At 47.5% G+C, this 24,835-nt stretch overlaps 1 protein-coding gene across 13 annotated transcripts in view; it reads right to left on the bottom strand.

Moving 5' to 3' along the window:
• The window catches only part of TNFRSF19 (TNF receptor superfamily member 19), a 171,851-nt gene that overhangs the window by 72,355 nt on the left and 74,661 nt on the right, over positions 1 to 24,835 (bottom strand). For 7 of the 13 annotated variants that reach the window (XR_014819000.1, XM_084981285.1, XM_084981288.1 and 4 more), the window contains exons 2-3: positions 4,527 to 4,629; positions 1,339 to 1,449 (exon numbers count right to left, since the gene is read on the bottom strand). Coding sequence is in view for 11 of the 13 variants with exons in the window: in XM_084981285.1 (XP_084837411.1) it covers positions 1,339 to 1,449; positions 4,527 to 4,595 (180 nt within the window). In the remaining 2 variants the exon portion in view is untranslated. Of the gene's footprint in view, positions 1 to 1,338; positions 1,450 to 4,526; positions 4,630 to 16,059; positions 16,553 to 24,835 lie in introns of those variants that run through there. The other 6 variants (XR_014819001.1, XM_084981284.1, XM_084981287.1 and 3 more) reach the window with 2 other exon arrangements.

Genomic DNA, 24,835 nt, shown 5'->3' with positions numbered 1-24,835 from the left:
TCATACTACTAAGTGAAGTACATCAGAAAGAGGAAGACAAATACCATTTGATATCACTTATATCTGGAATCTAATATACGGAACAAATGAACCTTTCCACAGAAAAGAAACTCATAGACTTGGAGAACAGACTTGTGGTTGCCAATGGGGAGGGGGAGGGACTGGGATGGACTGAGACTCTGGGGTTAGTAGAAGCAAACTATTGCGTTTGGAATGGATAAGCAATGAGAGCCTGCTGGACAGCACAGAAAACTATATCTAGTAAATCAACTCCAGTTGATTTACTTGTGATGGAACACAATGGAGGATAATATGAGAAAAAGAATTATATATATATATATGTACGACTGGGTCACTTTGCTACACAGTACAGTAGAAATTGACAGAACACTGTAAGTCAACTACAATGGAAAAAATAAAAATCATAAAATAAAAAAAGGCCCAGTAAATAGTAGCATTACTATTTTCTGTTACCAATGCTTTATCATTAAATCTTTAGTAGAATGTTGATTCCTTTTAATTAATGCAAGTAAACGTTAATGACTATTCTTTTTTAAAATTTTATTTTATTGAGGTATATAGTTGATTTACAATGTTTTTTGTTTGTTTGTTTGTTTGATTGATTTTTTTTTTTTTTTGTATTTTTGCCTTTTCTAGGGCTGCACCCATGGCATATGGAAGTTCCCAGGCTAGGGATCTAATTGGAGGTGTAGCCGCTAGCCTACGCTACAGCCACAGCAGTCCTGGATCCGAGCCTCACCTGCGACCTATAACACAGCTCATGGCAACGCCGGATCCTTAACCCACTGAGTGAGGCCAGGGATCAAACCTGTAACGTCATGGTTCCTAGTCAGATTCGTTAACCACTGAGCCACAATGGCAACTCCAGTTGATTTACAATGTTGTGTTAATATCTGCTGTACAGCAAAGTGATTCAGTCACACATATATATACGCTGGTTTTCAGTTACATGTATATGTATATATACAATTTTTCATATTCCTCTCCATTATGGTTTATCACAGGATACTGACTATGTTTCCCTGTGCCGAACAGTAGGACCTGGTTGTTTAATGGCTCTATTATTTCAGTGAAGGATGACAGATACTCAGTTACACAAAACAAGGATACTTATTGAATTACAAGTATTGGTATCTATTTCTTTTGTCTCAGTAAGATGCAAGAATCAAATGAATTGAAAAGGGAATTGTGTAACATTTGGCTAGAGGGACATGACGGACCAAGACATCCTCATGAGTAACGAACTGAAAGAATTTAGTTGAAAAGAACAGAGTTGAAAGACATGGATCTACAGGTTCCCAGGCGTCCGACAATTACCTTGGACAGCTCCATGCCGGGCCCGCACTGCTGGCAGAGGGCACAGTTTCCCGACCGATCCCTGAACTCCTGCTGCCCGCAGTCTCCTGTTTCACAGAGCACCGTACACGCCTGAAAAAGACAAAACGTTATCTTCAAGTAAGTTAATTCTATTTTTCATAAGACAGAAAGTACATCTTCAGTTTATTCACATGAACACTGAATGTAAACATTTGTTCAGACTGAGGTCAATTCGGTTTCACTTTCGAAGAAAAACCACTTTCTGAAAAAACCAGGGGAACAGTTAAACCAAACAGCCTGATTCTGCTCTGTGCTCCCTGCAGGAGAATCGCCCTTTTACTGGAATTCACTGCTACCTTCTTTTGATGCTTTCCTGAGTACCCAAGGTAAAATTAGCTAGGAGCTGCTCTTTTTCCTAAGAAGGAAGATGTATAAAAAGAACAGTTGGTAGAGATCCAAGATCCTTTTGAATTCAAAAATTATATTTTTTGATCTTCAAGAAATAGAAATACATTCACATATAACAAATTGAAAAAAAATAAATAAATGGGATACACAGAACAGCCCTGAGAACTCTGCTGTTATCCTTGACACATCCGATACCCAGTTCTGACGTAGAAGTTTCCACCCTTCTCAGCTGTTCCATTTACTTAGACTTCATCATTCAAAAAATACGACCTGACGATCCTGAGATCAGTAAAATATCTGAGAATGATGACGACAACTGTACCGGCCAAACTCTCTGAATTCTTCAAAGTGCTACATAAACATGAACTCACTTCCCTACTAACTGCCACTTCGCCACTTCAGTGGGAGCTCACAATACACTTGTAAACATTGTATTATTTCTTTTGTTAGGCTTTGTAGGGCTGCCTCTGCAGCGTATGAGAGTTCCCCGGCTAGGGGTCGAATCAGAGCTACAGCTCCGCATCTGCAACCTACATCACAGCTCATAGCAACGCCGGAATCTTAACCCACCGAGCGAGGCCAGGGGGTTTGTTACTGCTGCGCTACAATGCGAACTTCTCAATATGCTTTTTAAACACTGCAATACAGTTAATTTACCATGTGTTCATTTCTGCTGTAGAGCAAAGTGATTCAGTTATACATATGCGTGTGTGTGTGTGTGTGTCTGTATGTGTGCACACACATTCCTTTTTCCATATTCTTTACCATTATGGTTTATCACAGGATACGGAAGACAGCTCCCTGGTTATCCATTCCATATGTCATAGTTTGCATCCACTAACCCCAGCCTCCCGGGACAGCCTTCCCCCACCTGTGCCCCCACTTTGCAGCCGCAAGGCGGTTCCCTGTGTCCTAACAATATACCTAGGCTCCCAGCATACGCCTTAAATGGTGAGACTGTCTACTTTGCAAAAACAAAGGTTGGAAGTCATTTTCCTAAACATTGCCTTTATGTATTATTTTACCTGAGAACAACAACTTGGTCATATATGCTATCGCCCTACCGAAGGGTGTCCATCTGCTTCTTAGCAGGTGCTACTTCGTTACCAAGGTCGGTATTCACAGACTCGGACCGGTGACAACGTTCCCTTCCAACCCTTAGGCTGAGCAGAGACGCCCTCAGTAACGTTCCTGACTCTGATTTTGTTTCGTTCCATGAAAACCGAGATCGGCGGGAAGTGCTGGCGGAGCAGAAGCCGTGCGTGTGACGCCGACCCGCATGGGGGCACAGAAATGGGTTTTGATGGTTACGGCCGCGGGCAGGCACTCAGTACAAACTACCTGCCCCTTGAAGCAAATACCTACACCGCCAGCCATCCTTCTCAAATAAAACCCCAGCCTTCAGCTCTAGAGCAGGCAGGAGGAGGGTCGCGGGCTCCAGGACTGGGACAGGACTTGGGGCTAAAGGTCTAGTCGTCTGTCACCCGCTGCCTCTCTCAAGTCCCTGCGACAACCAATCTCAGAGGAGTTTGCTTTGATTCCGTGCACTCGCTTTGGGAAAGAAATGCCACAGCCTTTGTCCTGGGCACTTCTTCCAACAGCCTCGGCTGGAACAAGGGACAGCTCCTCACATCCGCTCAAATCTCGGACTCGTCATTCACCTCCTTTCTCTTCCAAGAAGACCTCAAGAGCTCTCTTCAGGAGTTCTGGCTCTGGCTCGGCAGTCACGAACCTGACTAGGACCCATGAGAACACGGTTCGAGCCCTGGCCTCGCTCAGTGGGTAAGGGATCCGGTGTTGCCGTGAGCTGTGGTGTAGGTCACAGATGCAGCTCCACTCTGGTGTGACTGTGGCTGTGGTGTAGGCAGCAGCTGTAGCTCCGACTGGACCCCTCGCCTGGGAACCTCCCTATGCCGCAGGTGCAGCCCTAAAAAGTCAAAATTAAAAAAAAAAAAAGAATTCTTTTCCTATCTGTAGATCACGACTGCGCCTTCAGATTGCATGTTTCAAGCATCTTTTGAATACCTTCATGGACGTTTTACAGTGAGTTTTCCCACATTAAACTCTCCATCTTTCTTTGATGCTTTTTGGAACCAAGAGGGATATAAATAACTACATAAAACAATAGTATTTAAGGACGGGTTTCAGGAATTCCCACCATGGTGAAGTGGGTTAAGAATCCGACTACAGCAGCTTGGGTCACGACAGAGGTATAAGTTCAATCCTCAGCCCAGTGCAGTGGGTTAAGGATCTGGTGTTGTTTCAGCTGTGGTGTAAGTGGCAGCTGCGGCTCAGATTTGATCCCTGGAATGTCCATGTGCTGTGGGCGGGGCCATAAATTTAAAAAAAAAAAAAAAAGAATAAAAAGAAGGGATTCTAAACTCTTCACAAAGTGTGAAGTCATGGGCTCCAAACTGGAATCTGGGGTCCTGTTAGGGTCTAAGGGGCTGTGAGTGCCTTCTGCCTGTCAACCCTACCCAGCATCGTTACCGCAGGGCTATAAGCAGCAGTGCTTTTTATGATTTCATCTCAATTTCAATAAAGAATTGCTACCCTAAATCAACTATAATGGAAAAAAATAAAATCATAAAAAAAAAAGAATTGCAACCATTGTTAGAAAAGTCAAGACTCAGAAGCCATCTCTGACTCATTCAAAGCAACAAGGATAAAATGCATTTGAAAGAAATGTTTTCAACGTGCAACTAGAAACAGAACATAGACGGGGTACCCCTAGATGAAGCATCTCCCCACGTTCCGCTGGAAGTAAAGCGCTGACTTACCAGGCAGCCTAGGAGAACGACAACCGTGAGAAACACTTTCTGTTGTTCCGGCAGCGCTTTGAAAGCCATGGCTCTTCTTCGGGGTCTTCCTGGGTGCAGAGCCCTAGAAGAGAGGAGGGGAAAATGGGTTAAGAGGCCACAGCGACCATCAATGACATGCGAGACCGGCTCTGTGTTTTGGATACAATGTTTACCTTTTACCCACACACGGAGTAACATTATTGAGCTTTTAAAAGGAATCATCTTTTGAAAAGACTCCACGGATAAACAGCATACAATTCTTTAAAACTTTAGGTGATGAGACCTGAAGCTTTGCCTTCCTGCCCATCCCATGCAAAATCAGACTGCCTCTGAATTCCCCGCCATGCATACTTCTATTTTCTTTCTATCCAAGCTTCTACAGTTCCGGCCGACTTCACCCAGCAGAGAATTACATTCAAACCATGACGTACAGAAACCTCCCATTTATATGGGTTTTGTCAGGGCCAATGGGCTAATAACAGTGATAAAAGAACAAGAAAAACCTGCTAAGCACTCTATGGCAGGCACTATTTTTAGCATAACTCATCTCTGCTCCACACCTATGCTGGAGGGTAGGTGCTGCCACTATGCCCATTTTAGAGATGGGGAAATTGAGGCTCCCAGAGGGCCGAGTCACTCGCCCAAGGTCACATCGCTGCTAGTACGAGGCAGAGCTGGCTGTAAATCCAGTGTCCCCGCGTGACACACACCCTGGAAACAACCTGCCCTGTGTAATTAAAACAGTACGCTTGGGTCTCAGCCCTCAGCCCCCCTGAGAAGCAGAAATGGCTAACACCTGGGGTTCAGGACCTCTTCCCAAACCAGATCTATGGGCAGAAAAATGAACACTCGCTTAAAAACATCTAAAAATCATTAGCAAATGATGAGGGTTGGAGGCACTAACCCGACTTTTTTCAAATTTTTGGGGGGTTTTTTGGCTGTACCCACAGCATGTGGAAGTTCCAGGGGCCATAGATCAAACCCAGACACTAGTCGCTGCAGTGACAACAGTGGATCCTTAACCCCCTAGGCCACGAGGGAACTCCCTGACATTTTAAAAAAAGATAAACTCAGCCTCTTTCTCTTCATCGGAAATGATCTAAACGGTAGAAACGAATCCGTTTTATTTTTACAAGTTCACAAAATGTCCAGAGATTTATTTCAAAATGTTTAAAAAGTGAAGCCTCATCTGCTGGCTCTATCATCAGGCAGGGAAAGAGCAGTTCCGTTTCTCTCCAGCAGAGACCCAGAGCAGATAACCTGACCACTAACAAAGAAACCAGGGCAGAAAACCAGTACCACCGGCCAAAGCGCTCAGGACAAGGAGTAACAGCAACGACAGAGGAAGCAGGCTGGGCAGGTGCTGCGCCAACCTCGGGCCCAGCCCGGCACCAAACCAGGGGGTCATCTCAGCTGCCCAAGCCAGTCCCACCATCAGGCCAAGGAAAAGTCCTTTTTAAGCTTGGCTGAAGGAATGCTGCATTCTGAGTGAATTCAAACAGCTTTCGCCTTTGCTTTTGCCTTTTTGCTTTTCCAGCTCCTTGGTCAGAGCTTCCCCCGCCCCTGCATACCTTGAAATCATCCAGCAGTCACCCAACCATGCAAGCTGCTGCTGTGTAGACACAGGGTTGGAGTCAGAAGATAAAATCACATTCTGAAAAGTGCTTCAGGCCACCCCTTTCCCAGCATGGTCCTACGTTTCTTTCTTTATTTTTTTTTTCTTTTTAGCGCTGCACCTGCAGCATATGGAAATTCCTAGGCTAGGGGTCCAATCGGAGCTGCAGCCGCTGGTCTACACCACAGCCACAGCAACGCAGGATCCTTAACCCACTGAGAGGCCAGGGATCGAACCCACATCCTCATGGATACTAGCTGGGTTCTTAATCTGATGAGCCACAGCAAGGACTCCCCTATATTTTTTTTAATGTGTTAATTTTTTAAAACTAAACCCCACAAAATCTATATGGAATTAAACTAATATGTAAAAGAGGGTATCAACCCAAAGCATTCATTTTTATTTAATTATTTATTTGTCTTTTTGTCCTTTTCAGGGCCGCACCCGAGGCACATGGAGGTTCCCAAGCTAGGGGTCTAATTGGAGCTACAGCTGCTGGCCTACACCACAGCCACAGCAATGCCGGGTCCTTCACCCACTGAGCAAGGCCAGGGATCGAACGCGCAACCTCATGGTTCCTAGTCGGATTCATTTCCGCTGTGCCACCATGGGAACTCCTCAACCCAAAGCATTTAGACTCTGACCATAAGCAAGCATCTGGTTCAGACAGAAGTGTCTACGGGGACATGGTGCTAAATGCTGCATGAGACAAACACTGTAGCATCTTCTTGTAAAGACAATCAGTGCCGTGCACAGCAAGCAAGACTCAACGGCAAGAGGATTCTTGCCATGAGATATACCCATTTTGTGTACAAAAATAAATACGCCAAAATATTATCGTTTATACTGGAGCAATCCAGGTGAATTTTTTACCCTCTTTTTCCTAAAAGTTCTTTGTAGTGTAAATATTTCATTCGTGGTCCAAAAAGGAGGAGTTCCCTGGTGGCTCCATAGGTTAAGGATGTGGCATCATTGCTTCTGTGGCATGGGTTCAATCCCTGGCCCTGAACTTCCACATGCCTCAGGTGCGGCCAAAAAAAAGAAAGAAAGAAAAAAGAAAAAGAAGTATAGTCATAGCACAGCTGCAGCAAAAAGGTAATGTTTTTTTCTTATAAGTTTATAAGCTAAAAAAAAGATGATAAGAACTACATAAACTCTCCCAAAGAAAGAAGAAAATTAAAGTACTGTGATTTTTACTTCCCAAAGTTTTTTTTTTTTTTTTTTAGATGGAGGGTGGAGAAAAAGGAATGGAACTATGTCCAACGCTGATTTGCATTATCTTGCATTTAGCACCATGTCCCCGTAGACAGTTCTGTCTGAACCAGACGCTTGCTTATGGTCAGAGTCTAAATGCTTTGGGTTGAGGAGTTCCCATGGTGGCACAGCGGAAATGAATCCGACTAGGAACCATGAGGTTGCGCGTTCGATCCCTGGCCTTGCTCAGTGGGTGAAGGACCCGGCACTGCTGTGAGCTGTGGTGTAGGCCACACAGATGCGGAACGGACGGGTTGTTTTGTTGTATTTTTGTTTATTTTTTAAAAGTTTTATTGCAGCTGACTTACAAGGCTGTGTTAGTTTCAGGGGTACGGCAAAGTGACTCAGTTACACACATACACACAACCGTTCTTCTTCTGATTTTTCTCCCAGGTAGGTTATTATAGACCATGGCATAGAGCTCCCTGTGGCGTACAGCAGGTCCCTGATACCTATTTTATGCACAGTCATGTGTACATGTTAATCCCAACCTCCTAACTTCTTCCTCCCCCTAAACAGAATAATCAGAATGGGCGCCACAAAAGGAGTATTGCTATACCCGAATTTCCAGGGGCACACGTGGGTTTGTCCCTGCAAATTATCCTCCCAACTCCTTGGCCTGGCACGTACACCCATCCCAAGCTCACCTGCTGGCCTCGCCCCTGGTCACTGGCTCCCACTGCCCGCTCCCTGGGCGCCTGTGACCTTGTCCTCTTGCACACCCCATAGGCTTGGTCTGGAGAGCCTGTCCCCACTGGAGTGCCTCTAAGAATCAGCTCAACTGTCACTCCGCTCAGCGCTGGCCCCCACCAAGCAGAGGGACGGGAGCTGCTCCCCGAGGCCCTGCAGAACTTTCTGCGTTCGGGGTCAGGACCTGTCACACTGCATGTCAATGTCACTTCCCAGAACTGAAAGACCCTTTTGAGGAGGGACCACACCTGCGACCCTGTTCCCAGTGCTGGGCACAGTGTGTGCCACATCAAGGCACTCAGGGAGCGTTTGCTGAATGCACCGAGTGAATGAAGAAGCACGACTCGACGCAAAATAGACTGTGGAAAACACCTGACACTGAGCCGCACGTAAGAGGTCCAACCCTTCGTGGTGAACAGAAGAAACACTGCTGCAGGTGCGTATGTAAAATCTTACCTCTTCAAGGCATTCAGGGTGTTAGATTAGGAAACAGGAGTAAATGACACAGTGATTTTTTTTTTCTGTCTTTTTAAGGCCGCACATGCGGCACATGGAAGTTCCCAGGCTGGGGGTCGAATCGGAGCTGCAGCTGCCGGCCTACACCACAGCCACAGCAACGCCAGATCCGAGCCTCGTCTGTGACCTACACCACTGCTTATGGCAAATCCAGATCCTTAACCCACTGAGCAAGGCTGGGGATCGAACCCACAACCTCAGGGATACTAGTTGGCTTCGTTACTGCTTAACCACAGCAGGAACTACGTACAGTGATGTATTCTTAAAAATCCTAATTCTCTTTAAGAATGCAAGCAGTTCTTCACAGAGGCTCTCTTACGCTGGAAACCGAGGGTTGAAACGAGCCACTTCTCTTTCCTGTGGCTTCTTGTTGGACTCGGCTCTTTGTGCTGAGCTGGGAAGCAGTTTAGACCTGGGCGGCTGGCCCAGGGAGCCCGTGGGCCAACAGAAAGGCCACGTTCAAACAGTCTCCGGCAGGTAAAGCCACCGTAAGTGAAAACAGCCTGGGTGTGATGAGACATGTGGGGGAGAAGGGCACGGGGGACTCGGCCCCTTTTTTAGCAAAGTCACTCTGGGATCACACGCCTGCAGAGACAAAGGCAGAGCCCCTCGCGTGGGGCGAGGTGAGGCTTCCCTGAGACAACGCGGGTGCGGGGGGCTTGGTGCGGGGCTTGGCGCGGGGCCTGGGACGGAGCAAAGTTGAATGGACAACGGTTGCTGAGGCTGCCGTGGTTCCTGCCGCTCTTGAGAGCACCACTCGCGAGCGTGGACTGGCCCCTGGCCTCTGACCTAGGCAGCGGGACAGCACCTACCTCGTGGACTGGGGAAGGAATAAGTGAGTTTAACAACTGCGGGTGTCACTGCTCCCGGCGCATGCGAAGCGCTCGGTACGTGTTCGACGTGGCTGCTGCTGCTGGTGATGTTCTCGCTGAGGAGCGAGTGATCCAGTGTGCGTGACAGTCCCTGACGGCTGTCACTGAGGGACACGACCGGGATGGCCACAACCCAGGGCCCTGGCCCTGGGGCTGCAGAAAGTGTTCCGAGGCAGAGAACGGGGTCAGCGTGAACGAGGCATTCACAGGACTGGGTATTGAGTAGGTGCTTTCTAGAAAGTAGAGCTGTTTTCCTTACCACCTTCACGTGCAAGGGGACACACGTGAGAAACCACTGAGGGTCAAAGGACACAGGAACCAGAAACAGTGGGGACCAAATCGAAGTCACGCTTGGTGCCTCCAAGGCGGAGCAGTGGGCGCTCTGCCAGGGTGACTTGGGGCTGGACCTGCCAAGCTGCACACCCAAGACCCCTCCCACCAGCACAGTAGGACCACATCAAACCACTGCCACCCAAGACCCCCCCAACCAGCACAGTAGGACTATATCAAACTATGGTCGCTCAAGACTCCTCCCAGCAGCACAGTATGACTAGATCAAACTTGCCACTCAAGACCCCTCCCACCAGCACAGTAGGACCACATCAAATCACTGCCACTCAAGACCCCCCCACCAGCACAGTAGGACTACATCAAACTACTGTCACTCAAGACTCCTCCCAGCAGCACAGTATGACTAGATCAAAGTTGCCACTCAAGACCCCTCCTACCAGCACAGTAGGACTACATCAAACTACTGTCACCCAAGACTCCTCCCACAAGCACAGTAGGACCACATCAAACTGGTCCTCCCACAAGCACAGTAGGACCACATCAAATTGGTCAGCACTAACAAAGCTAAGAACCACAGAACACATGACGAGGTAGCATTTATCCCACCAGCTTAGATTACACAGGTATCAGGGCCTGAAAGGAGGCAGTACCATCTGGAAGAGGCTGCTGCAAAGGCGCAGGAGCTCCCAGTTTAGCAGGGGCTCCCGGGAGCCTTTTCATATGGCCCAGCCAAGGGCCGCTTAGAAATAAGCAATGTAGCTGGTGGAGTGTTAAAAGGGCGACCTTGAATTTCCTGGAAGAAAACGAAATACCTTATGAAATGCTTTGGCATTCATCAAAAGAAGGAAAACTGAATGAAATAACAAGCATTTAAGTAATAATATTTAAAAGAAAAATAAGGCAATCCAAAAGGTATTTATTGACATTGCTTTTAACTTCTGGGCATTTGGGGTCTGGCCCAGGCAGAGACACGCTGCTATGTGCTTCAGGGTCTATTTATTTGGGGAGGACTTACCAAACACAAGATACATACATTAAGAGATCATGTACAAGTCCCCCGGGTTTTCGATTTGCCTGCGCATCCAGACTGAACAGCATCTACTAACGACCTGCTGTCCATTTTTGCAAAATGCGTGCAGAGAAACCGGCCCTTGCTAAGTAAGAAAGCAGTCAGGAGAAGCCGAGGATGCCTGCTTGGTGGAAATCCAGGAGAGTTCCTGCCTCGCCATCCGCTCCTCAACAGGAGGCAGCAGGTACCGGAGAACCAGGCAAGCCAGCAAGAAGAGACGGGAGCCCCAAGCCCAGGGCCAGCCAGCACTGCTCGGCCGCGCAGAAAGTCGCTGCTTATCAGATCAGGGCGCTCAGGCTGCTCATCTGAGTGAACAGTGACTAAGACGCGTCCTAATGGGCCAGCCCCTACAGGGGATGGATCCCACAGGTGCTGAAACAAAACCCTCCACCTCCCCCTATTGTCTGGATCCCTAGACCTGGGCTGGTATGTCAACAGGCCAAGCTCTGGGTTTAGGGAGCGGCCAGGGAGCGCCAGCCCCAGGCTGCATCCTTACTGGCTGGGCCAACCCGCTGCATCCGAATCACAGTGGCGGCTCCAACCTGCAGTTCCCTCTCCTGCAGCCTGGGGCGCCCCTTTGCACGTGCCCTCCCCAGACTGTCCGGCGTCTCCCCATCTCCCCCGATCTCCCAGCGCACCTCCCCTCTGTGCCCCCAGGGCCCCTGGGCGGCTCTATCTCACGGCAGGACGCCCTGGTGACTTCTCTCCTAGCCCTGCATTGTCTCTGGCCGGGAGCCCTGTTTTCTTCTGTCAGGGCAGCGCTTGATTTCAAAAGCTCATTTTCAGTGTGAGAAAGGAGGAATTATCCTGGAAAGTTAGAAAGTCTAGTAACCACGAGTACCACCTCCAGACAACACGGACCTATGGCTGAGCATCCCTGGTCCCTCTTCTGGCGCCCCAGTCTTTTTTTTTTTTTTTTTTGGTCTTTTTGCTATTTCATGGGCCGCTCCCAAGGCATACGGAGGTTCCCAGGCTAGGGGTCGAATCTGAGCTGTAGCCACCGGCCTACGCCAGAGCCACAGCAACGCGGGATCCAAGCCGCGTCTGCGACCTACAGCACATCTCACGGCAATGCCAGATCCTTAACCCACTAAGCAAGGCCAGGGATCAAACCTGCAACCTCCTGGTTCCTAGTCGGATTCGTTAACCACTGCGCCATGACGGGAACTCTCCTGGCACCCCAGTCTTCACCCCGCCCTACTGTCACACGGGGCCACCCTGCTCCTTCTCATTGGCCAACCAAGCCCTCTGAGTTTACCGTCTGTTAGGACTTAAGGACAAGAAGAGTGATTTTGCTCTAAAACTGTAACTCACCCAAAACACGTGCCCAAGACCCGCTGAATAGATGCTCATTAACTAGGGGTAACATTTTTAATCTGAGGGCTGTTGTGAGGGCTTAAACAAGAAATGGGAACAACTTGTGTGACACGACTTGAGCTTGAAGTACAAGGGACTGTGGCAGACGCAGCCAGGTGAGGAGACTGCACTTCTGAATTCAGGGCCCAAAGAGGAAGATCTGACCTGTATCTTTCGAATTGTAACAATCTCGTACCCTTTCTGAGAAGGGTTGTTTGATCTTAGAAACAACCAAATAGATATGAATCTTAGAACCATTTACATCATCTGGATCATTTTTTCAGAATAAATTACTTAATTTTCTTTCCTTTTCCGTCCCTTCAAAGCCGGGTGATTTATTACCCAACACGCAGGACGTTCCGCAGGTAAATGTTTTCATCTCATAAAACTCTCGTAACATTATGTCACGAAACTACATCCAAGACATACATTTTTTTCCAGGATGCAATAAGCTGATATATTTTTTTAAATCAACACTAAAGTAAACTGGCAGGCTTACGGTTTATAAAGTCGGCATTGAAATGACGCCAACGCTCCCTGTACAGCCTCTTACATTTTCATCAGACAACATAACCATAAACGGCTGAGAAGAATGGCAGTGCCCTATGAGACGAGAAGAAGCAGCTAATTAGAAATGTAGGGTCCTGCTCTTTCCAAACCGGGCAGGACCCCCTCGCCTCGCGCGATTCTGTTTCTTGCCTTCGATTTCAGTTTATCCTGAAAAGAGTTGTTCCCACACAGTGGAGTTGGCAGCGCTTTCTGTAGCCTGGGAAGCTCAGGAAGGTATGCTGCAATAAAAATATACATATTGTTGTTGGCTGAGAAATGACAATGATTTCCCTTCTCAAGTCTTGAAATACTTTCTGCTAAAAACTCTACAACCTTTAACGTGTTCTGTTGCCAAATACAATATCTTCAATTCCTCCAAAGTTCAAAAACACTAGGGACCACTCACTGTCAGGCTCCTGCGATTTAAAAAAAAACCAAAAAAACAAAAAACACATAACCTAGGATAGGGTCTTTTGAGACTTAGTCTTTTTATTTCTCTGAGTTATAGATGCTATCATTTTTGCTTTAGGAAAGCCAGTCATACTGTGTTCTCAAAATGTTCGCTCAGCAGATGTGCTCTAACTAAGGTTCTCTTCCCCGAATTCACAAATGTTTCTTTCTTCTTCTTCTTCTTTTTTTTTTTTTTTGGTCTTTTTAGGGCTGCACCCACAGCCTATGGAAGCCCCCGGGCTAGGGGTCGAATCAGAGTTAAGCTGCTGGTCTACACCACAGCCCCAGCAATGCCGGCTCTTTAACCTGCTGAGCAAGGCCAGGGATTAAAAGCGCATCATCATGGATGCTAGTCAGGTTCTTAACCTCCTGAGCCATAATGGGAACTCCCACAACTGTCTCTTAATCCTAAAATATAAATAGGACCATCATAGCGTCAAGGACGAAGGAGACCCCAAACATCCACACGCTCTAAGAGAATCGTGCAAAACAGTATCTACGATAGAGCCGCTTACATTTTCATTTTAGAAGTAAGTCTGGATAGATTCCAAACCCCCTCTTTGTAACACATGTAGTCTCCAATCTAAGTGGCCCCCATTCTTGTAGAACCTCCTCCTATTAGACCCATCTGAGCAGACTGGGTGGAAGAGTTGGTTAAATACCATTTCATCTTTGGATAGCCAAGCTCCTTTGTCTTACATAATTGCTGAGGCTGGTTGTTCTCTCTTTAAAACTTCAATTTAAAAGGTACGCATTGTGTGATGTATGGACTAGACGATAACCCCATACTGTTTAAACATCTTACTTTTAAATGTAAACATTTGAGACAGATAAAACTCCAATGAATGAACTCACTGCTCAGCCAGTCACTCATGAAAGGAAACTGTGTTCATACTGCTTGACTGTTCTTTTTCTTCAGCTAGAAGGTCACTTCAAAAAGGCCATGAACATTTAAGAATGAGCTGCCAGGAAGCAAAAACGCATCTCACTGTTTAACTCTTCCGGGCTCTCTTATCACAGAAGCAGCTGTCCCTTTATTCAGGCTGGACATTTATCCAAGGTGGGTATTCTTCTTCAACCTGTAGTTCACAGACAGAGCCTGCTAGCCTTTTCCAGGATTTTAAAAGCTTGACTTTAAATATTGATTTATCAGATTCACGAGGACGTGGCTTTTTTCATTAACGATGCCTTCAGCTTTTTGTTTGGGTTGTGCTGACTTCTGAATGGTTGAACTTGTTGCAGAGGCTTGGGTTCAGCTTGGGTTCAGAGATGTAAACGGGTGAAAGGGAGAATCAGTTTCTTTCCAGGAGTGTTAGATTTCCTCACTTAGTTTCAGAAGTCCCCGACATACTCTGGATTCACGCATTTGAGCTACAACTAGTGAATTCAATTAATATGTTAATATATTAAGCACAGCATGTGACTCTTATATGTATGCATATATACTATACACAAATAGAAGGTCACGATCATCTGAAGTTAAAAAAATTACTTTTCTGTTCTTTCCAAAAGCCTCTTAAACATTACTTGAATGTTAGCAATGTTCCTTATTGGAGCTTCTGGGTAGGAAAAGCACTTTCACGCTACCATTTCTAGTGCATAAAGAGTCACATCCTTACCTTTAAATTCAAAATCCAGCCTGGCCACGGAGTCTATAAAGACAGTCCCATCACAGAAACACATAACTTCCGTGAACAGCCCAGAAAATACCAACACGGCATCCCAGAGTTCCCACTGAGAATGGAAACAAATTCCGAAGTTGATAAAGCCACCAGGCCTCAGCCACAAAGTCATGAGACATTTCTACGGGTTAAAAAGCAACAAACTTACAGAGCTCAGGACAAGGCACTGGGTATTGATGCTCTGGCAGCGGTTTCGAAATGAAACTGCATTCCTCTGTTTCGTATTATTTTCAGAACTTGGTAAATACTACACCACGAAAAAGTCTTTTCAAGTACCCACATCTCTGTGAATAATAGCTGTCAAAAACTGCCTTCCAGGGTGAGACTGGCCCAGTTACCTATCTTTAAATTAGATAATCAGCAGTGCTTGAAATAATACATGTTTTTAAACTACCTGAAGGAAGCATTGGCAAACGCCCAAGGTAAACCTGCGCAACAGAAAACATACTGAGTAAATCCTAAACTAATGCAATATAATCCTCCCTTTTGCATATAAGTATCTAATCATGAAATAATAACATATTAAAACTTATGTCTGCATAAGTCATGTTTAACAATAACTGTTTCCTGTTTATATAAAGAAACCATCTGCTACTAAAGGAAAACTCATTGGAGTAAAAACCGCCCATGCATAACTAGTCAGAGTTAAACTGTTTCCATTAACGAAATTTCAAATAATGCTTATGGATGGTTTTGTGTGTTTGCAAACCGAGTTCTTTTATTAAAATGCAACAACAACAACAACAACAACAAAGCGGCTTGTATTTTTTACAGTGGTAACTGCAGGAGGGACGCATAGTTCGCTACTGTCGAAACAGATCATTGTATTTAGATGCTTCCAAACTTCATCCTCTAGAGTGTATTAGCTCAGTTTCTCTTCGATGAAACGGCATGAGACCCCTGACACGGGCCGTGAAAACTGCCCTTCCCATCCCTGTGCTGATACACACCACGGACCCGGGCAACGTCTCCTTTCCGCAGCGTGAACGCGCTTATCGCCTACTGACCTCCTCCAGGTGCCCTCCCGGCCTCCTCCCTCTCCTTCCCCTCCTCGGCTTCGGCCGGCCGGGCAGGGCCGCCTGCAGACCGCTTCCCGCCCGGCCGGGCCGACGCGCCCCGGTCCAGGCCCCGGCGAGCCTCGCGCACAGTGACTTACAAACTCACGCACCTTCGCCTCCACGCAGCCTCTCAAGATCCCTGAGCAGAGAGTATAAGCGCGGTCACTCCCTTCGCCTACAGGGACCGGGGGGCGTTCACACCCTCCAGCTCCTCCAGCTCAGGCATCTCGGTGCCCCAGCCTGTCAGCCATCCCGGGAACCGCCTCCGCTGGCCCTGTCTGCCCGCCCCCTCTCTGCAAGAGAGCAGCCCAGGCCGGCGCCCCTTCCGTCCTGCCGCAGCCGCCTCCTCTCCGCGCTCGTCCCGCGCAGACCTGCGGGGAGAGGGCTGGGACCGCCGTGCGGCGCCGCACCACTGCCCTGGAGCGGCCGGTCACCTACCCTCTCCGGTGCCTGGAGGCTGCCCCGCAGGTTCGGACAGCGGTCGGAGGCTCAGGAGTGCGGGGGGGTCCGGCTGATCGCGAGGCAAGCGGTGTGGAGCTGGGCCGGGGTCCCCTCCCCGCGTGCACGCCCGGCGCTTCCCCGCGCTGCCGGTCGGCGCTCTCCCGTAGCCCGGCAACGGCAGCCGCCCGCCCCCGCCCACTGGTAGCCCCCGCCCACTCTGGGGCCCCGCCCACACCGCCTCCCGCCCTGTAGGCCCCGGGCGGTGCCCATCACCTGCCCCGCCCACCTCCGATCCCCGCCTACCGACCTGCCCACCCTGAGCCCCGCCTATCGCCTGCCCCGCCCACACCAGAGCCACCGCCCACCCGCCAACCCCCCCGGGCTCCGGGAGGCGTCCCCGCAGCCCCTCCGTTTCCCTGGCCGCGATCGAGGAGCCGGTGGCCCCCGCAGGCGGGCCTGGGCGGGGAGGAGGGGCCTCACCAGCACCACCAAGACCAGAGCTGGGTCGAGGACCTGCCTGCGGCGAGGGGAGCGCCTCCGCGTCCACCCGGGACCTGTTTCCCGGCCTTTGTGCTTCTGCGCTGCGGGTCACTTTCTACCCCTCGCCCGCCTGTGCGCACCAGGAAGGGCAGGGGAAACGATGTGACACATGTGCGAGGTGGGTCCAGACCTGGCCAGGACGTGGCCCACCGGCTAGGTCCCTGGACGTGAGCCTCTAGAGGTAGGGGTTTGTCCACCGCCTCGGCCCCAGCTTAGCCCACTCAGGCCCAGGCCCCGGGAGATCATGGGGTACGCGAGCCCGGACTCCGTGCCGCCACACGTGCGTCGTGCACCGTGTCGAAACTTATCCACTTTGGGCACTTATGAAATGGAGTTAACGGTGCCTGCTCTGCAAATGTGATGGAAGGAGTAAAAGAACCGTGTACGGAAAATATACTTTTTCGGCCGTAGAAATGTAAGCAATTACGTTCATCTGGCCAGTGAGATCAGTGGACAAACTTCACTCCAACCCAAGACATTGCGACCGGCGTTGGTGCCGAGGCGCCCACTGCTGCCGGCCTCGGTTTTGACTTTCCGGCACAATATCGCGTCTCTTTGGAAAGGACTAAATCCCGTTTCCTTTCTATACCCCAAGGCCCATAGTAGCCCTGAATAAATACTCCTTGAACGCATGAATGAGTTTTTACAGTTAGTTTTTGGTAGGCCCATCTAGTGATCCCACTGCAGGACTAGATATTTGTGAAAAATACATCACAAATATCCTTCCAGCATCAGCCTCAAGGCTGTGTCTACTTCCGACCTAACGTTGTCGGAGTAGAAGTTGCATAATGACTTCTTTTTAGCCAGCCACGAATGATATGTGCTGATCTGACCCTCAAGACGGACCTGTGTGCCCCAGCCGAGGGGTCAGCTGTGATCTGGTACCACCGCTCGCTGAGCCTCACTACGGCGCTCGCTCTTAGGTGGACATTACCTGTATGTCTAGACCGTCCCCAGGGCAGGCCTTCCTGACTTCGTATCCCAGAGTCCAGCGCAGGCCAAGTGGGGCTGCTCTGTCCACCTTGAGGTTAAGCTGCATTATTGTGGCGTCTTTGTTCAGACACACACCACACCCCCCTGGTTTCTTCATTTTCTCTTCACCCCACCACCTCCAGCACCGCGCAGGCCCCCTGCATCTTTCACCCAAAGTCCCCACTGCTCTCCGACCTGCCTCTCTGATGCTCTGTCCAGCCACTCCTGTTTCCTCCCGCCTTTCCTCGTGGTCACCATTCAATGAAAAGATGGACAGCGGTTCCCCACGGTGCAGAATGCCTTCTACATGCCTGGAATTAGCAGCCAGGGGTTTTCAGGTTGGGGCTCCACCCACATTTTCAGCCTTATCTTTCTTCCCTCTGGCCTGGCGAACACTTTATATTCTGGCCGAACTGGTCTGCATGCCTTGCCACCCATGTGCCCTGAACCTGCCCTCCTTTCCCCCCGCTGCCCCCAGCGTTCCCTTCCTAGTCACCGACTTCCCCGCCTGCCTCCTCATCAGCTCAGAAGCGGCGGCTCTCAGCGGGGCTCGCTCCACAAGGCTGGAGGCCTTCTCCCTCCCACGGGAGCACTCGCCGAGTTCCGCCTCTGGTCCAAAGCGGCTGTGACTTAGCTTTCTTCCTCAAGGATGTACAAGCAGCTCTACCTTCCAGAAGGGGCCTCTGTTGCGCAAACCTGCCTCTCTGAGAGGATCAACCATTCACACGCACCCTCACTGCGTGGTTTCAGAGAGGAACTGAATCTGCCAGCTCAGGAACTACTTCTTGGTTTTGCTCCGGCCTCCCTTTGTACTTAGACACAGTAGCATATGTTATTTCATTCGGCTGTTCTTGCATCAGTTCATGTGTATGTGACTGAGCTTCCCAGGGAGCCCGATGGCTCTTTCTGGAAAGATTCTGTGGTTAACGTACATGGCCTTTGCATCACATAATCTGGTCTTGGATGCCAGGGTGCCTTTCGCTGGGTGTATGTATGCCCTTGGAAAAGGGACTTGACAGTGCCAAATGTCTGTTTCTTCAACTGTGAAGTGCGTTGTTTCATGGGTCATTGCTAAATGAGATAAGGTATTTAAAGCGCTTAGCCCAAGGCCTGGCACATGGTAAGTGGTCACTCAATGGCAGCCATTGTTGGCAGGGGTGTGCCTTTTGTAGGGTACACAATGCCAAGCATCAGAGATCAGTGATAACTGAAATGGTATTTGACAGTGGGGACAAAGAGCCCTGAACCTCTGCTCTCTAGCTATTAAGTGTGTCTTATTCTTTTAGGAAGAGGCACGTTCAACGAACCAATGCTCCCCACTTTATGTCACTTTGAGTGTAAGTGACCTGGAGACAGTGTCTGGGGGAGGGCCTGGGGGTGGTACAGAAAGAATTATATGATTCCCAGGCTCATTCAGAATGAAATCAATCAATGCAATCCCTATCAAATTACCCATGACATTTTTCACAGAACTAGAACAAACAATGCAAAAATGTATATGGAACCACGAAAGACCCAGAACTGCCAAAGCCATCCTGAGGAACAAACACCAAGCAGGAGGCATAACTCTCCCAGACTTCAGGCACTATTACAAAGCCACAGTCATCAAGACAGTGTGGAACTGGTGCCAAAACAGACATACAGACCAACGGAACAGAATGGAGAACCCAGAAAATAAACCCGGACACCTATGGTCAATTAATCTTTGGCAGAACGAAATCAATGCTTAGAATTAGGGCTGCAAGCCCATGCAAAAGAACGAAATAATGCCATCTGGAGCCACACAGAGGCAGCAACTAGAAATCATTATACTAAGTGAAGTAAGTCAGACAGAGAAAAACAAATACCGTATGCTGTCCCTTATATGTGGAATCTAAAATATGACACAAATGAGCTTATCTATGAAACAGAAACAGACTCACAGACATAGAGCACACACTTGTGGTTGCCAAGGGGGAGGGGCTTGGGGTTAGTAGATGCAAACTATTGTATATAGGATAGATGGTGTTAAAAAAAACAAGATCCTACTGTACGGCACGGGAACTATATTTGGAATCCTAGGATAAACCATAATGGAAAAGCATATAAAACAGAACGTAGAGTTCCCTGGTGGCTCAATGGGTTAAGGATCTGGTGTTTTCACTGCAGCAGCTTGGGTTGCTGCTGTGGTGTAGGTTCGATCCCTGGCCCAGTAAATTCCATGTGCTGAAGGCGTGACCAAAAAAAAAAAAAAAAATGTATATAAGTGTAAAAAAAAAAAATTAGAGCTGCAAGCCTTTTTCTTCTTTTAGAACACTGACTATTATTAATGGGGTCGAAATTTGACTGGAAAAGCCAAATTGGTATGAGGCTCTTAGTAGAGGTGTTATTTTTAAGTGATGCTAAAGGTTGGTTTTCTGAAGCCAGTTTTAGCAATAGCTAAGCTGATACACAGTATATGTGTTCAGAATATTTTCCTAAAAAAGGTGAGCCAATGAAATAACCTTCTTGAGAAAACAGTTTCACTATTTTCCAGCTGGCTCACCAGAAGCAAAGGTAATGGAAAATTGTTTGCCTTTCTCGTCATTTCTAGTATGAAGCACTATTTCGTGGGGAAAGGAACAGAAAGCAAGCTATACAAGAATCCTGAGGAGTTCCCAGTGTGGCTCAGTGGTAATGAACCCGGCTAGTAACCATGAGGATGTGGGTTCAATCTGTGGCCCCGTTCAGTGGGTTAAGGACCCAGTGTGGCCATGAGCTGTGGTATAGGTTGAAGATGCGGCTCCGATCCCGCATGGCTATGGCTGTGGTGTAGACTGGCAGCTGCAGCTCCAGTTCGACCTGGGAACTTCCATGTGCCATAAGGGTGGCCCTAAAAAGCAAAAAAAAAAAAAAAAGAATCCTGGATTTTGTCTGTTTGTTCACAGGGCCCAGCACATAGTAGGTACTCACTTAAAACTGCTGAATGAATTAATAAATGGGGGTAAGAATCTCAAAGCATTACAAAGTTTGCCAAATACAATTAAGAAAATAAGGAGAAAAATAACGAACATGCGGCTATTTAAGTAATTCTCAGCACCCTCTGCTGCCAAGCACAGGCCATCCGTGGAGGCCTGGGGCCTGACCTGGAGCAACTTCCCAAGGTCACACACCACGTTAATAACCTAGCAAGATCTGAAATCCAGGCTCCCTGAGTGTCCTGATAGAATCTTCACCACACCACGAATGCATAAATCAATACACATGAAAAGGCCAAAGAGGGTGTTTATTTAGTGGCTATCATGTCAAGCTCATGACATTTATTGAACAAAGTTGCCATAAGTTGAGGCACGTGCATTGATCTTGGTGACTTTATGACACCGAGTTGGCCAGACTCTTTCCGTGTGTTTATGGAGAGAAGGCCACTGCCTCTCCTTCTCTGCTTCCCCATGAACCCAGCGGATGCCTCTGCATATGGCGGGTTTAAGGAACAGTCTACACCACAGCCACAGCAATGCAGGATCCGAGCCGCATCTTCGACCTACACCTATAGCGCAGGAGGCTGGGCTATGTGGCGGCCTAAGCCCAGGGACAGTAAACAGGATGGAGAAGGCTGAACTCCCCTGAGAGCCTGTGGGTTGTGCTGGAGGCAATGCTTCGATAAAGGGGCTCGACACGCCCACCTCACCTGCCTGCTCCTTCTCACCAAAGAGCAGAGTTAAGTCACAAGGGACAGCAGTAAAGTACGTCATCTGAGGACTTGAGACTCGGTTGCTTCTGGGAGGTGATCTGGGGGTGCCTTGGAGCAAAGCTGAATGGCTTGTGACAGTGGAGGAGAAATTAAGGCCCCCAGGGAGCCGCCTCCTGCCCTCCTTTCATAGCCTACTCCGCTAAGTGGTGCTGACATTTTATTTTATTTTGTCTTTTTGCCTTTTTTCCAGGGCCGCTCCCCCGCAGCATATGGAGGTTCCCAGGCTAGGGGTCTAACCCGAGCTGTAGCCACCGGCCTACACCACAGCCACAGCCACGCCAGATCTGAGCTGCATCTGCAACCTACACCCCAGCTCATGGCAACGCCGGATCCTTAACCCACTGAGCAAGGCCAGGGATTGAACCCGCAACCTCATGGCTCCTAGTCGGATTCGTTAACCACTGAGCCACGACAGGAACTCCCAGTGCTGACAACATTTTAGAGAATCTCTCCTTAGGGGTTCCCCTCGTGGCGCAGCGGAAACAAATCTGACTAGGAGCCATGAGGTTGCGGGTTCGATCCCTGGCCAGCAGCTGCAGCTTGGATTAGACCCCTGGTCTGGGAACCTAAAAAGAAAAAAAAAAATAATAATAATAATAAAGAATCACTCTTTAAGGGGGCACCAACTGAATTTGTCCAGGGTGCCTTGGACTGGCCTTGCTATGACAGGAAGTCTGACCAGTCGAACCAACGCTGGATGCCTGAGTGTGCTCCAGTCCTGCAGCAGAGGAACGAGTTACGTCCTGAGGTCCTTTACAGCTGGAGATTCTAGGCCAGCTGTTGGAAAACTCTATCGAAACAAAAAAAACTCTAATAGCATTCACAAAATATATCAAAAGAAAGAAACAGAAACCATTTTTTTTGTTGTTCAAAATTTTGGCTGTACTGTTTGCTAACAGTCGAGTTCAACTCTACAAAATTCTTACAATAGAGAGAATTAACTACCTGGCCCTAGAACAAAAGAACCCAAACTGCAATCAGACTCTAGTGGTGCCTCCTAATGAGCGCTGTGACCTTGCACTTGTTACTTAATCCCTCTGTGACTCACTTGCCTCGTCTGTATAATTGGAATGACAAACGAAATTGCTGGAAATTTAAATGAGATGGCATCCTCAAAAGTATTGTTAGCGTGCTTGGCACCCAGGTACTCAATAAATATTAGTGAATTAATAATTAGTGCATTAATAAATATTAGTGACTGTGAGTAAGTAATAATCTGTAAAGCTTTACATGAAACCTTTATAAGGGTAACATGACATGAGCGATAGCTATTTGGCCGTGAGAGCAGTGTATAGGTATGAAATGTATAGTCAATAAATAAATAAGTTTATTCACAAGAAATATACTTTTTTTCCCCAAGGGGAAAAAAACCAGGAGTTCAAGGATTCTTAACACAATCTAATGTAATAGGGAACTTAAACCATGTACGGCATATATCATGAATTTATAAACTGAATTCTCACAAAATCCCACTGGGAATCTCCCTGGAGGACTAACAACCTTTAATTAACTCTTAAACTTTTCAGGGACCCCACTGACAACTTCTGAGAAAGTATCATTTCCTCAGAAACACAAAAAGATGTGTGTACACTGTCAAACTTTCGTCAGTATATACATATATGTATTTGTGTCTGTATGTATATACAATGCTGCATTGCTTTGATAAATTCCGCAAACATTATTTTAAATATTATGGTAAATCATGTGTAGCAGTATTTGTGTTCAGACTGTTTAGAGATATAGAAACATATCTATCTATATATATATATATCGGAATCACTTTCTGTGTACCTGAAACTAACACAACTTTGTCAATCAACTATATTTCAATAAAAATCTAAGAGAACAAATACAGAAGCAAAAGAAACTGTTGGGAAATCAGCCAGCTACTCCAGCTGACTGCCACATCGAGCATGGAAAGAAAAGCCACAGAGCAGAAGGCAGAAGGCAGCGGCTATCTTGATCTTTCAGACTAAGCCTGTGCTCCGGTTAGCAGTGCATTTGGCTCAGCAGCAGGTGTTGGAAAATATGCACCGTGACCTGGAAAGGACACAGGACCAGGACTTGGGAAATTGGCCAAGTGACCTTAGTCAGGCAGGCCAGTGACTTGCCCTCAGTCTCGGTTTTCTCATCTGTGCAAGGCAAGGGCTCTAAAAATTCCGCCCTGCTGATTGCAGAGGGCTGGTCTGATCCACCCCCTCACTTGGACCAGAGAAGCCCGGGGGAGGGGAGAGAGTCCCTCAGGGTCACCGAGCTAATCAGTGACAGAATCAGGACTAGAAATAAGTCTTTTGAAGTCTTGCACTTGCTGCAGTAACAAAGCTGCCATTGAAGCCACGGATAGGAAAGGGCTTTGAAAAATGTTACATAAGGGTTTCGTGCCATGGACACGGTAGGGTAGGGCTATTTCTGCTTAAATTGCAGTCAAGATCATCTCCAGGCAGTTAATTAAGAGATGCCTTTGGGGGCTGTACCTGTACCTTCCGCAACAGCCATCCTTCTTTTAAAATCAAATGTAATCGGTTTCACTTCTCCACCGAGACACAAGAAGTAAACAATTAACTGAATTAATTCAGACACTGAAGTGGATTTTCAATGACTTGACTTGCCCAAGCTAGTTTTCTACAAAGCCTAAATTAATCAGATAATTGCTAATTCTCCCTTTTGTTCTGTGCTGAAGAGAGTCTGTGTTTGTTAGAATGAACCGAGTAGCAGAATAAATAGGCATTAAAATTTTTAAAAGTCCCAAATCTGAACAAAATGACCGAGTTCTTAGGCACTCTATTCTTTGGGCACCTTTTGCAGTCATTATTTCAAAAGTTTAATTTTCTTTATCCTGATGTGAACATGACTACTGCTTTTGTGAGTTCAAGAGGACTTTTCAAACAAACAGTTTTCCAGAAAATCAACCTCGGCTGATAATTCAGGGTATTGTGAGCACGCTTTGTAACACTGCTGGTAAAACAAAAATGTTAATGCCTCTTTTGGCAGATGACGAAAAGCAACAGTTAAATCTTTTCGATTACATTCTTGCTGACACGTCTTAAAAAATATAGTCACTTTGGCATGGCTTTAAATAATCTCCACTTACCAGCTATCAAAGTTTTAAAACTAAGCAAACACTGCTAATTATCCTTCTAATACCAGGAGGAACGTTTAGAAAGTAATTTCATTAACTGGCTCTGAAAAATTAATTACATGTGAAATGAGACTCATTAGGCCTT

The sequence above is a fragment of the Sus scrofa genome, chromosome 11, assembly GCF_054392235.1.
Source record: "Sus scrofa isolate SSC_HxYL_T2T_F1_AM1 chromosome 11, Sscrofa_HxYL_maternal_Yorkshire_Landrace_v2.0, whole genome shotgun sequence".
In the NCBI taxonomy this organism is placed as follows: Eukaryota; Metazoa; Chordata; class Mammalia; order Artiodactyla; family Suidae; genus Sus; species Sus scrofa.
Note: the sequence above shows the minus strand (reverse complement) of the source record. Positions and strands in the feature narration are given on the sequence as shown.